The sequence below is a fragment of the Taudactylus pleione genome, unplaced genomic scaffold (genome assembly GCF_031769625.1).
Source record: "Taudactylus pleione unplaced genomic scaffold, aTauple2 ptg000638l, whole genome shotgun sequence".
Classification (NCBI taxonomy): domain Eukaryota; kingdom Metazoa; phylum Chordata; class Amphibia; order Anura; family Myobatrachidae; genus Taudactylus; species Taudactylus pleione.
Window position 1 is genome coordinate 366974 of NW_028285040.1, and position 13915 is coordinate 380888.

Consider the following 13915-nt stretch of genomic DNA (forward strand, 5'->3'; position numbering starts at 1 on the left):
TGTCTGGACATCAGCACACACATTGCAGAGCAGGCAGGAAGAGTAACTCATTAGTTACAGCTTAATGTGCATTTTAGCAACATACACAACCCTCAAAGGAGATCCCCACCCAATGTCGTTTACATTCAAAGAACTGGTATTATGATAAGAGGATTCCCAAATAGTAATTCATGTGTCTGCTGCTTTGTGTGTGAAACACTTACCGTTAACTTCCATGCAATACTAAGGGGCCTATTTATTTAAATAATTACTGAGATTTGACATTGCATAGTGGGCCGGTATACAGCGGCGGTGTGCCGTGCCGCCATTTCTCCCACTGCTTTGCTTGTGACACTATCAAATTCCATTCACTTACATTTTTCATTCTGCTACTTCTGAATTCCCGCTTGGACCACTGTGTACAGTAGGTGTATCCTTGCTGCTTGTACCACACTAGGTTACTATCGTACTGGTACTGGAAATGCGGGACTGGGAGACTGGACAAAAAGCATCTGTCGGAATTATCCTGCAGATTAAGGGATGGGCTATAAGGAGTCAGCATTAAAAATAATTGGCAAATCGTCATTACCAAGCTATATATGTTATGGAAAAGAAAACAGTTACCAGCTCACATTGTTGGATATGGATGGGGTTATCTATTTTATTTTAACCTCTCCTACTTTCTTTTCACCCTTAGTCACCTGGCTGCTTAGAGAAATGGGAATCATTCCTGTTCGGCACTGTGGGGGTCAGGACCACCATTATGTTCCCTATGTGTACTGGGCAGTGCCTATTGCCATTGTTCTCCTTAGGGATTGGGTATGCACCCCCTCCTCAGTACAAGCATGGTGCATTGCTGCCTATCCAATCAGGGTGTAATACTGTACATGGGTTTTCCTACCACCCACCTGAATGTTTCTTTATAGTACTTACGCCTGGTCCCGCGAGACTCTGCTAGCGCCGGGCGTCTTTTTTGCTGCAAATGCGTCTAAATCCCGTATTCAATTAGAAGCAAAAAGCCGAGATTTGCAAAAAAGTATCGCCAATTGGGACTTTTCGTCTGTCGGAAAATTATCGCTGTATTAAATTCCAGCAGCTTTCGCGTACGCGGAAATTCAATGCAATAGGCCAAAGAGATTCGACTCTGAATAGGTGGAGAAAAGAAATGCAAAATATTTGTGTGGGGGTGTAAAGGTGGGGAAACCACTCAGAGACCTTGGGACAAAGCCCCCCCCCAATGGATAACTGCACCAAAAAAATCCTGAAAAAATGTAAGAACACCCCAAACAAGTACTTTGAATTTGGGGGCGAAAAAGCACAAAGTGGGGGGGACACATTCGCAAACTAGCAAAATAATGTTCTGGGGGTGCAGTAAGAAGGGGTCAAGTGTTTTGGGATTACAGGTGCTTTTTTGGAGGTGGAATTTCACTTTATTTAAAAGTTCACTTTAGAGACATTGGAATATGCCAGCACCCATTTTCAGGTAACCGAAATTTGCCAGGACTACTTATTTTCTCCAAAAAATACTGCTTAATGCCATTCTTCACCACTTGTGCAAAGACGCTAATTAGAAGCAATTGTGAGAACTTCAGCACCCCAAACAGCTTTATAAGGGCTAATCGGGCACTACTACATTGATCCCCAATGTTTCTGCAGCTTATTGGGGGGTTCAGGCTGATTTCCCTGACTCTGACACCACTTTTCGCCTGTTCTGACTTCGTGTGTCTCCGTTTTCGCGTCTTTTGGAATTGAATACAGTGAACCGCAGGTACGCGCACGATAAGTTTCCGCGCCTAAAATACGCAAGGTAGGCAAAAAGTCCGGCAGGTGAAACTTTATCGCGGGTGCGAAGCTAATTGAATACCGCCCAAAGTCGCAATGTAAAGCAACTAGGACGCACCAGGAGACTGTGCTGATTAATTTGATATGTGACAATTATATATCTGTGTGCGACAGAGTCTCTTAGCATGTGAAGTGCTATGATGCAGCAGCCGCAGCTTTTGTTTTCCACGCCAAGTTCCGTTTACAGTCTGTCGCAAACAGATATACAAGTGTCACATATCAAGTTAGTCAGCGGTCTCCTGGTGCGTCCTAGGCGCATCAGTCTTAGATACATTTTTGGCAAAAAAAAAAAAAAAAAGACGCCCGAAGCCAGCAGAGCCGCAGGGGACCAACGGCTCACTAACGCCAGACATATCGCGCTGTATGGTGTATTGAGGCTAGATGAGCGAGGACACATCTGTAGTAGGAAGAGAGGGGCACCCTCTGCCACAATAGGACTGCCTGGGCGCAGAGTACAGAGAGCAAACCTCCATAATGTCTCTTGTTGGAGTGAAAGGCGGCAATCGCAGGGATTACGTCCTAGCATTTGTCCCTGCGGCCTATGTTAAGTCCTGAATTTTCCTTACAGTATACTGGCTGACCGGAGCTGGAACCTGCTTCACGATCTGCGCCGCAGCCTTCCTGATCCCGCTGCTTTATCTCCGGAGGGTGAAAGTGGATAGAAGAGAGGAATGAGCGCGCCCTGGGAGGCGGACGTCCGGGAACATTACTGCACTGTGGAGGCACCGGGTGTGTCCATTATTAAACACTTGAACTTATACCGGGTTCTTTAAAAAAAAAAATATATAGATTTTTTTTTAAAGGATTATTTTAAACAATGTGCGTCTGTTGCTGTATTTACAGCTGTCCCAGGCAATGTATGTGAATAGGCCCTACAATCTGAATGAGCAATTGTGCCCACCAGGACACCCGATGCGATCCAGCACCCATCCTACGTTACTTCCTATAGGTGCTGGATTGCTAATAAGGAGCAAAACAAGTACACAGAGGGAATCCCCAAAACTAAATCCATTTCTGTGCCTTCGCTATGTACCTGGCTGACCTAGGTGGTAATCAGCACAGCCCTAACCTGAGTACACCATAGATAATTACACTAGCAATAACCCAATGTTGTTTTTTCCCCCAGACATAATCCTTTATGGCTACTGATTTAAGACTTTCTTTGGTACAGGTGTCCAGGCTAATTGATGTAGAACACAGGTTCTCAAACTCGGTCCTCAGGACCCCAAACAGTGCATGTTTTCCAAGTTCCTCACAGGATCACAAATGAAATAATTAGCTCCACCTGTGGAGCTTTTAAAATGTGTCAATGAGTAATGAATACACCTGTGCACCTGCTGGGTGACCTGGAAAATGTGAACTGTGCGGGGTCCTGAGGACTGAGTTTGAGCACCATTGATGTAGAACCATAGTTATTATTTTATCACTAATAAACTGATTTACTAAAAGCTACAAGGTGCTAGTTCAAAATGAACTTGCAATGTGCGGATTAATATTTATTTTCCATGTGGCTGATCAGAGGCCCGAGCTGGTTGCTTTTCAGGTTAGATAGATATACACTAAACCAGTGGTTCTCAAACTCGGTCCTCAGGACCCCACACAGGCCACGTTTTCCAGGTCACCCAGCAGGTGCACAGGTGTGTTCATTACTCACTGACACGTTTTAAAAGAGCCACAGGTGGAGCTAATTATTTCACTTGTGATTCTGTGAGGTGAAATGGAAAACATGCACTGTTTGGGGTCCTGAGGACCGCATTTGAGAACCTGTGCACTAAACTAATAACACCATATTTATAGTCTTCCGTACAATGCTGCTTCTTTTAATATAGAACCAAAATATACAGCATTATTTTTGTTACAAGCACATTTCTGTATATCACACAGCGGGCACATCCCTGAACACCCGTTATGCAAAATTTATTGAAAAAATTGGCGCTGCTAGTTATAGTGTGTTTAGAACAAATAGAAAAAATACTTATCCGTGTAGATGCTGTAATAAACGTCAGTTCTAATATTCTTTCTTTGTCTTTACCCAAAGTTCCGAGATCATGGGGAAAAAAAGAATTATGTATATGACGTCAGTGTGAGATGTAGTAAGAGTTGGTAATAGACAATGATTCTTCAAAATAAGGTGGAAAAATAAGGCGTCCCCCAACTCACTAAATGCAGAGATGGGGACACTCCTATCATGATGTTTTAATACAACACAAAGTGTATGCACACACCTAGAACTTACAGTCCTATCAGGTGGTGCTCAGCATATAAAGGTATCTTTGATGTAATATGGAAATGGAGGAGCGTACCCGTACTCACAAGGCTACGAAAGATTGTCTGCTCATAAAGGTATCTTTTCAATCCTCCATACTCAATAAAAGATCTTTTTCTTTGTATCAAAAAAGTGGTTTATTTTACAAAAACTCAAGACGACAATCATATAAAAATATATAGAGCATTCTCCAAGATGGAAAAGCTGCACTGTGAACAACTGTGGTATAAATGGTGTGGAGGTGAGAGGGGTCCGGATCCCAAAAAAAGTGTGGGTGAACAAATAAATGCAACACCTCTCCGCACCTACCTCTAGTATATTCACAGTGACAGCAGTCCAGGTGAGAATGTCCCCTTCTTAGCCAACGCGTTTCGAGACGGAGTCTCTTTTTCAAGGCATGAAGGTAAGTGTTAAGATTCCTGCTTTTATACCCCTCTTCCTGGATTTTTCAAGATGGCCGCATCAGCACTTCCGGTCCGCACGGAATTAGGTTCCCCTCTTTTCCGCTGGTCTTTAAAGGACCCCCCCGCTCAACTTATTCTCCACTTTATCCTAAAATGGATCAGTCCCCCATGTTGAATCGGCATATCAGCGGATCGCCGGAGTGTGATCTCCGCGGCTTAACTGGAAGTGCTCATCCGGAAGCTGTAATCCGGTTACAGGGCTTCTGGGGGATGTAGTTTTTTCCGTGTATGATCTCAGTGGCTCTGACGGAGGCAGAGAGACGGAAGCTGCGATTAGAGCCTTCTAGAATTCTGGGAAATGTAGTATTTTTTCAAGCTTAGAGTTCTCCTACGAATAGCCTTTAGGTGGATTCTGGGAGATGTAGTTTTCTAGACAGACGTTAGGATGAATCTGTCAAAAGGCTATTCGTAGGAGAACTCTAAGCTCCGTCAGAGCCACTGAGATCATACACGGAAAAAACTACATCCCCCAGAAGCCCTGTAACCGGATTACAGCTTCCGGATGAGCACTTCCAGTTAAGCCACGGAGATCACACTCCGGCGATCCGCTGATATGCCGATTCAACATGGGGGACTGATCCATTTTAGGATAAAGTGGAGAATAAGTTGAGCGGGGGGGTCCTTTAAAGACCAGCGGAAAAGAGGGGAACCTAATTCCGTGCGGACCGGAAGTGCTGATGCGGCCATCTTGAAAAATCCAGGAAGAGGGGTATAAAAGCAGGAATCTTAACACTTACCTTCATGCCTTGAAAAAGAGACTCCGTCTCGAAACGCGTTGGCTAAGAAGGGGACATTCTCACCTGGACTGCTGTCACTGAATATACTAGAGGTAGGTGCGGAGAGGTGTTGCATTTATTTGTTCACCCACACTTTTTTTGGGATCCGGACCCCTCTCACCTCCACACCATTTATACCACAGTTGTTCACAGTGCAGCTTTTCCATCTTGGAGAATGCTCTATATATATTTTTATATGATTGTCGTCTTGAGTTTTTGTAAAATAAACCACTTTTTTGATACAAAGAAAAAGATCTTTTATTGAGTATGGAGGATTGAAAAGATACCTTTATGAGCAGACAATCTTTCGTAGCCTTGTGAGTACGGGTACGCTCCTCCATTTCCATATTACATCAAAGATACCTTTATATGCTGAGCACCACCTGATAGGACTGTAAGTTCTAGGTGTGTGCATACACTTTGTGTTGTATTAAAACATCATGATAGGAGTGTCCCCATCTCTGCATTTAGTGAGTTGGGGGACGCCTTATTTTTCCACCTTATTTTGAAGAATCATTGTCTATTACCAACTCTTACTACATCTCACACTGACGTCATATACATAATTCTTTTTTTCCCCATGATCTCGGAACTTTGGGTAAAGACAAAGAAAGAATATTAGAACTGACGTTTATTACAGCATCTACACGGATAAGTATTTTTTCTATTTGTTCTAAACACACTATAACTAGCAGCGCCAATTTTTTCAATAAATTTTGCATAACGGATATTTCTTTGGATCTTTGGGGAAAGATCTTTATTGAAAAGGCTGCAGCATAGTTTTGAAGCACCCAAGACTTTCTTCCAACTTGTTGTTACATCCCTGAACACGCTGCGTATTATGTCTGCTATGGGAAATGTTGATCAAACCCCATATCTGTCCCAATGTGAGAATGTATTCCTCTCCATAAGTTTTCTGGAATAATAGGTTCATTTCCTACTGTGAGGGGACACACCGATGAGACGGAGGGGTTTAGGTGTTATGGGGCAGAGACTAAAACAAAGGTTCTAGTACACGGTAACACGACCATAGGCCCTGCAATTATTATACATTATTTTATCAATATTTACATTAAACAGATACAAAATGAATAGTTTACACTGAAAAATTATTTGTTTTGCAAATTTAGTCCTTTATTAAACCGCCATCTCTTGCGTCAGTCATTTGGAAAGCGTTTCATGTCGGGGGAGGTGAAACAACTAGAAAGGAGGAGTGTTACATACAAGCGATGTGTATCTTTAAATGGTCTCTAACCCTATGTATTCTGTATTTTCCTGTATAGTCTAGAGATAGCTGTGTAAACTGGAGGTGTGGCCAGGTCACACAGGTATTGGATGCGGCAGACACAACGCACATATTCTAGCGGATCTCACTTCTGTCTTCTCATCGCTCTCCATGTGGATGTTGGCTCGCAGCCGGTTGCATGAAGGAAAAATATAAACTGTGTGAGACATATTCTGTATTTATGTTTCCATCCGCTGCACAGGGACATTGTGTTATCTGAGAGAAGCCAGACTGTGACGGGAAACACTGAGTGTTGTGCTGATGGAAAACACACAAATGGATGACCTAGGGGACACGGAACAAAAACTGTGGTTCTCCAATGAGTGTGCAACTACAAGTCTCAGCTCACCTGGCCAGGGCTTACTGGGACTTCTAGTTCCACACCAACTGGATAACCACAGGACACCTAAATTGTATATGAACAATTGCAAGCACTCCTTATGTTTGATGTCTTAAAAAGCTTTTCTCTTATGTACATGGTATCTGAGGATTCATTTACTACCAGCAACAATGACTGGTCTGATAATAGCTCACTCCCCCGGGGGATCCATTGCTAGTTTATTATACCAGGTAGATTGCTTCTGGCTTCAGTAAGGAGCCTAAAAGGATTTTCTGAAAGTCTGATTAATAAAAAATTAAGTTGTAGGACGTTTTATTTCCTCTAGTAAATTACATTTTATTTTTGTTTTAGACCAGATCCATGAGAATTTATACAACACTGATGTAGGTAAAAATGCACATTTATAAGGATAATAAAATATCGGTGATATATTTTTTATAGTTGCAGAAAAGGGGTTGCTAAAATACATAATTTGTGGAAGCATTCTAATACTGAAAGGGCAGATTAAACCTGATGACATCACTACTGACCACTTAGAATTGTAACCCACCAGATATTATACTGTTATAGGCTCGAACCTTCACTATGTTGTTTATGAAAGCTTCCCCAAAACTTTTGTATTTCTTGTTATAATCTTTTACAAAACTTTTTATGACTTTCTATTTCTTATATACTGTATGTACCATAGAGAGAGACGTTAGGAGTTGGATTTAGTCACCAATAAACCTTTATTTTGAATAACTTGTACAAGCCTCATTTCTATAACAGTCATATGAAAGGCTTATTTTTTTTTTTTTTTTTTTTAAGTCTGGTAGTGAAATGGTCTAAAGCAGCATACACACTGGGCGATCAGGAAAGACAGTACGATTACGGCATCGTACGGTCATTCCTGATCACCTGTTGTGTCTGCACTGAATGATCAGTCGTTCAGTGCAGGTACACTCCATCATTCCTGAACATACCAATCTGTCGTTATCGGCGGATTGGCCTGCATGTTCAGGAGATAGACAAGGTCGGAAACTACCAGTGGGCGGGCACATCGCTGGTCATTTCTGACATAAAAGGGCACGATTACGGAGTGACTGCACAATTACGATGTCATAATCGTGCAATCGCTCAGTAATATCGGCAGGTGTGTACGCACCATTAGAGTCGGTGTCCTTCAAGGAACCATAGTACCGGTTTAATTTCCATTGCGCGAATCTTTAACCCTTAGTGTCACCTCATAATAGCCCCTCTGGGTTTTAACACCACTTTACACATAATTAACAGGTACCAAAATGTGTTACTTCAAAGTCTCTGATTATGCAGAGACTCCTGCTGCGTAATCAAATAGACCAAGTGAATAAAAAAAAAAATGTTCAAATCCACCTAAACCACACACAAATATGCATTAATAAGGTTCAGGGGTATGATAGTAATATTGCCCTACACATGAAGGATTGGGGTCAGTGGTTTGTACAAACACTACTTAAAAAAAATAAACCTGTAATAAAAAAAAAAAAGTGCCAAATATCAATTCCAAGGAAAACAAATAAACCTGGGCTAGGCTTCACAAGAGCACCTCCAAGCTCATTTTATATTTATACAGGGTGTAGTGAACCCTGATTGCTAATATTAGTACACACAATGCTATCAGTATCCTGATGTAAAGCCAAGTCCATTTCTGAGGCATAGACATAGGCATTTTCATACTACAGCTGTGCACCAAAATGCATCGGTGATCTGATCCTAGACTCTTCTACTCAGATGTGACCTTATTACAGGATTCAATGATAATTGGCCATCTGCATTATGATCTCTCCAGGCGATAGTGCGGCATCCAATAGTGTCATATTGCAGCCATCTATTCGCATTTCTTTGTCATTTCCATTTGCACTAGTGTAGGAACAGATGGTAGCCATTGGATCTAGTTGGTACAGAGGTTAGCGGTTTATGCTATGAACACTCCATAGCCCCTCTGTTCATTATATCGGATCCGGTTACTGTGGTTGACACGGCAATCGCGTCACTTCGCAAGCTGTATGTCATTAACAGCTGCAATTGAAACCATAACCAGTGTTTGATGTGGATCATGCATTTTAGAAGGGATCTGAGCAGATACTGGTAGCAGGCTTCTTGAGATAGATCTTCAATAATGTTATGTGCAGCTCTAAGAAATCTGGGCCTGATTCAGACCCTCTCGCAAGCGGGTCGATGTTGCCCAAGTGCGCATGCGCACGACGGAGGTGGCTCCGACATGCGCGAGACCTGACTAACCACGGCCAAGCCGTCGTTATGGGTCTCGCACCAAAGGGGGCGTGCTATCGATGGTGATTGACAGCACACCCCCTTTCGTGGGCGTGGCTGCCCAGACAGAGGCGTTCCCATGGGAACGCCTACCGTCTGGGGCCGGCCCCACTGACATCACTAGTGATGTCAGTGGGAGTGCTTTTGGCTCTGATAGAGCTAAAAACACTCCAGGGCTTGCGGCAACGAGACCCTCCCGCAAGGGTCTCGTTGCAAGCCCAATGGTCGCAATGGTCTTGACCATCACGACCATCATTTTGGGCGCTCGCTATAGCTGTGGGTGGTCACCCACAGCTATGCGAGCGGCCAGGAGGCCGCTCTAAAATTCAGAGGGATGGCCCTGATTCAGAGCAAGCGCTTTGTCAGAGCGTCCAGCTCAATCAGGGCCTCTGTTCAGTAACTTGTACTAAACACATTTAAGTGAGAAACAAAGTAAATTTAGCGTTCCTGCTAGGCTGTTTTAGCGGGGCACCGCACCCTGCCTCATTTCTAAAAGGGCAAAAAGCACCCTGCGCCCCGCTGAAAAAGTCTGTGGGTGCTGTCCCTACCCGCAGGTCAGTGTCCTGCGGGTAGGCACAAACCCCACCCCCCCACCACGAGTGACAAAAAGGGGATGCACCTTAAAGACCCACCCTTTTCGGGCGCACACGCTGAAGTGCCCTTTCTCTAGGTTCAGCACCGGACCTAGAGTGAACAATATAAATGTCATATGGATTCCAGAGACAGCCTAAACCACCACATGTGATGTGTAGTCACAGAGCAAAACACAAATAGCAGATTGAAGAATAAAGATTATGAAGGTGAATGAGGGGCAGAACCATAAACTACATTAGTGGTAGGTAATGTGTGGCACTCCAGCTGCTGCAGAACTACACATCTCAACATGCTCTAACATTGCTGGTAGGGAATTATAAAACTGGCAGGGCATGCTGGTATGTATAATTCCGCAGCAGCTGGAGTCATGCACCTTACCCACCCCCTGAAATCCATCATGGTTTGTAAATGGCATTGGCCTCAGTTATCTTCGGTCTTAGGCGTTAAGACAGATCACTTTAGAATACATTATGGATGTCAGAGTGTCTATGCAAACTAAATGAAAGATTATTTTCTAGATCATTTATAATTATAGAAACCAGTAATGGGCACCAGAACAGTGCCTTATGTAACATGTCATCTACAGCTGGAACCAAACTGGCATTGTTCTGATCAATAGGATTGAAACTATTAGCAAACAATTGAGAACATTAAAAGCTTTTGCGAAAGCTAGGAACCAAGGGCTGTCATTCAATTAGCGGCGAGAACGTCGAAAAACGTCAAAAACAGGAGAAAATGGTGAAAAAAAAACCCTGGAGAAAAGTTCTCTCCATCCCAGACCAGGAGGAAAAAAAAAAAAAAGACAAAATCCCTTTTTTGGCTAAACATGTGGGGACTTCTATCAGAACCCTTTGGACACTCCTCTTCTCCCCCCCCATAATGATAAATTACTTCAAATAAAATTTTGCAAGTTGCGTACTGTGGCAAAAAATTACCGCACAAATTTAGGGAAAGTGCTTTAAACATCGCCCGTAGTCGCAGCAGGCTGTTTTTAAAATAGCATTTTTACAACACTTGCATCCATTTTACCGTAGCCCCAATTTACATGGAACAGTAATTTCCTATGTAAGAAAAAATTGGTTTCTCTCATTTTCAACAATTTTTTTTTTTAATTTTGTCCAAGATTTACATGGTCGTTTTACACCAAAGTACGCATTTCATGAAAAAAAAAAAAATTGGGGTCATTTTTCATTAGTGAGGGTGTCCAGAGGATTCTGAAAGAAATCCCCACATTTTTAGCCAAAAATAGGGATTTTGCATTTTTTCTCTCCTGGTCCAGGATGGAGAATACTTTTCTCCAGTTTTTTTTTTCCCTCTTCATTTTCGCTTTTCTGATGTTTTTTTATTGTCGAAAAATCGAAGTTTTCACCGCTAATTGAATACGGCCCCAAGTTTGATAAGATTCTAATCAGTTACATGGGAAGGGCTTTTGTCAATCCAAAGGGTCCCTGAACAAAACTGGAATTTTGAGACCTGGGCATCCCCCATCTTCTTGACCAGTTTGAAACTAACCATGCAGGATGATTAAAGATTACCTGAGGGACAGATGTATGAAGCTCTGGGAAGTGATAAAGTGGAAAGTGATAAACGACCAATCAGCTCCTGTCATTTTTCAAAAGCAGCCTGTAACATGACAGTTAGGAGCTGATTGGTTGGTCGTATATCACTCTCCACTTTATCACTTTCCAGAGCTTCATACATCTGCCCCTCAGTTCCCAAGGTGCTCCAACTAATTAGTCCACATTGAAATAAATCATGTACAGGCTCAGAATTAAAGTACAAGAGAATCTTTCAGTATTTGCATCACATATAAATGTTACCAACTGCAATGCATTGGTCCCACTTTACTATCTGGCTTTGTACATGTGATGTGACCACTATAGACAGCTGTTATGTACAGATGTGTCCTTACATACTGTATCTTTGCTGTAGTCGGGACCATGCGTGCCAAGATGCTTTTTATCGCGTGAGCATCTGCAAACGGCAATGCGACTAGGACGTACCAGCAGACTGTGCTGATTAATTTGATATGAGACACATCTGTGTGCGACAGTCTCATTCTTTATACGTAGTGCTACAATGTAGTGGCCGCAGCTTTTTTCATTCCAAGGTCCGTTGTGCTTCATATACAGACTCAGTCGCACACAGATATACAAGTGTCGTAGATCACATCAGCACAGTCTGCTGGTGCGTCCTAGTCACATCGCATTGTGACAGATGCATTTTTGGCAAAAAAAAGACGATTGGCGCTAGCAGAGCAGCACGGGACCTGGCGGCTCACTCACACCAGTCAAGTCGCGCTGCGTGGCGTATTGGGGCTAGATGTTTGAGGACACATCTGTAAGTACATACACAACCACTTGAGTGTCATCCAAAAACTGGCTTAATAGCAGCACTCAAGTTTACTGTATCAGAGCTGAATACTATACCTCTATGTAATGTTCTCCTGTAGGAGGTCTCCCTTTGGAACAGCAGGTTACGACCGCAGGAAACACATTTATTCATCAGCTGTGCAGTTTAACCAATTTTATTTGTGAGTAAAATAACAATACAAGGAAAGAGGAGGAAATAAAATACATGACCTTTTGAAATGTATATCAATACATTACCATACTAAACAAAGACCTGGAATTAAAATCATTGCAAACAAAATGGAGAATATTTGTCAAACAAAATTAATTGCACAAACTAGAACCGGCCAGCAACAACTCAGTACAAATAGTAATGTCATTTAGTGGTTAATAGGAGGACCTATCACATGGCTAATATGGGATAACTAATAATGGTCTAAGTAGAATAAAAAAACAAGACAAAGGATTGAGTAGGAATGAGGGACTTGTGACTTCCCCCCTGGTAAGGATATATATTTGTCATCTACTACAAAACCATTGCTTACAGTAGCGGGAGATAGAGAAACAGAAGAGCCTTTTATTGTGTGGCCAGTTCATAAAAAATATTCAAAAATGGGACAAAAAAATTTTTTATAAATAAAACAAAAAGGTTTTATTAATATTTTGTATTATCACATAATAGCTTAAAGTATAAGAAATGTCATTTGACTAAGCAGTGCTTCTGTGGTAGTAATCTTTTTCTTTTACCAATGTCCAGTATCCTTAATGTTATACTCAACTGACCAGTATCATGCAGGGGAGAATAATGCCAGTAAAATGCTAATTTTATTGTGTTTTGTGGGAGAAACATTTAATACCTGTTATGAACTTATTTTATTTCCCCTGAATCAAACAGCGTAACAATAAGGAGTGTACACCTCTGCCAACTGGAACGGCAATTTCTTCTTCTTCATGTAAAATACTAATATTTATAAATAGCAAAGGGTTTGGTAGCATGTCACTAAAATCAGAGTGCATTCCTATAATAAACGGTCACAACATTAAATGATACCTGTAACACTTTCTTTTAAATTCACAGTTGATTTCAAGTTTGGGCAAAAGTTTAGAATTGATCAGAATGATGTGTTGGTCGTGTAAAATGGACATGACATTATTGTCATGCTGGTATTACAATACATGGTAGATGTCTAGCGTGGAAGACTCAAATGTTTGAGGATAGGGAAAGGTGTTCAGTCGTTTTACCGTTCGGATAACGAGGAAGTTTCTCCTTCATAGAACAAGACATTCCAGGTTTTTCAAAACCAAAAATGTAATTAAAAAATAAAATGTAAAAATGGCACCTAGAACACAAGTTACACCGACTATACTACAATCGTTTTTTTTTTTTTTTAAACTGGCAGAGTTTATACCAATTTGTTAAAGTGTACCCTGTCGCCTCCACAAACGTGAGAACAGCCAATGGCCAGCAATGCGGACATCGGGAGTGGCAAAGTCACAATGAAGGTGCAAATTCAGACCCTCTTGCCGTAATCTTCCTATTCTCGCGGTTTTATTTCCAGGGGAATGTACATTGCCTAGTTCTACTTGGCTACCGTAGTACGTGTCGGGCAACTCCGCAGGGGTGAGGGGGCGGTCACAGGACAGGCAGTGAGAACAACCACCGCCAAGACTTCAAGCAATTAATTCACATTCCAACACAGTGACATTGTAATTTCGGTTGAAACAGCAG

The 13915-nt window shown here is 42.1% G+C and overlaps 1 protein-coding gene across 2 annotated transcripts in view; it reads left to right on the forward strand.

Annotated features, from left to right (window-relative positions):
* Window positions 1-7665, forward strand: part of SLC75A1 (solute carrier family 75 member 1) — a 48414-nt gene extending 40749 nt beyond the window's left edge. The window contains exons 13-14 of one of the 2 annotated variants that reach the window (XR_015872000.1): window positions 2390-2550; window positions 6611-7665. Coding sequence is in view for 1 of the 2 variants with exons in the window: in XM_088454997.1 (XP_088311123.1) it covers window positions 2390-2496 (107 nt within the window). In the remaining variant the exon portion in view is untranslated. Of the gene's footprint in view, window positions 1-2389; window positions 3127-6610 lie in introns of those variants that run through there. The other variant, XM_088454997.1, reaches the window with a different exon arrangement.
* The last annotated feature ends 6250 nt before the right edge of the window (window positions 7666-13915 follow it).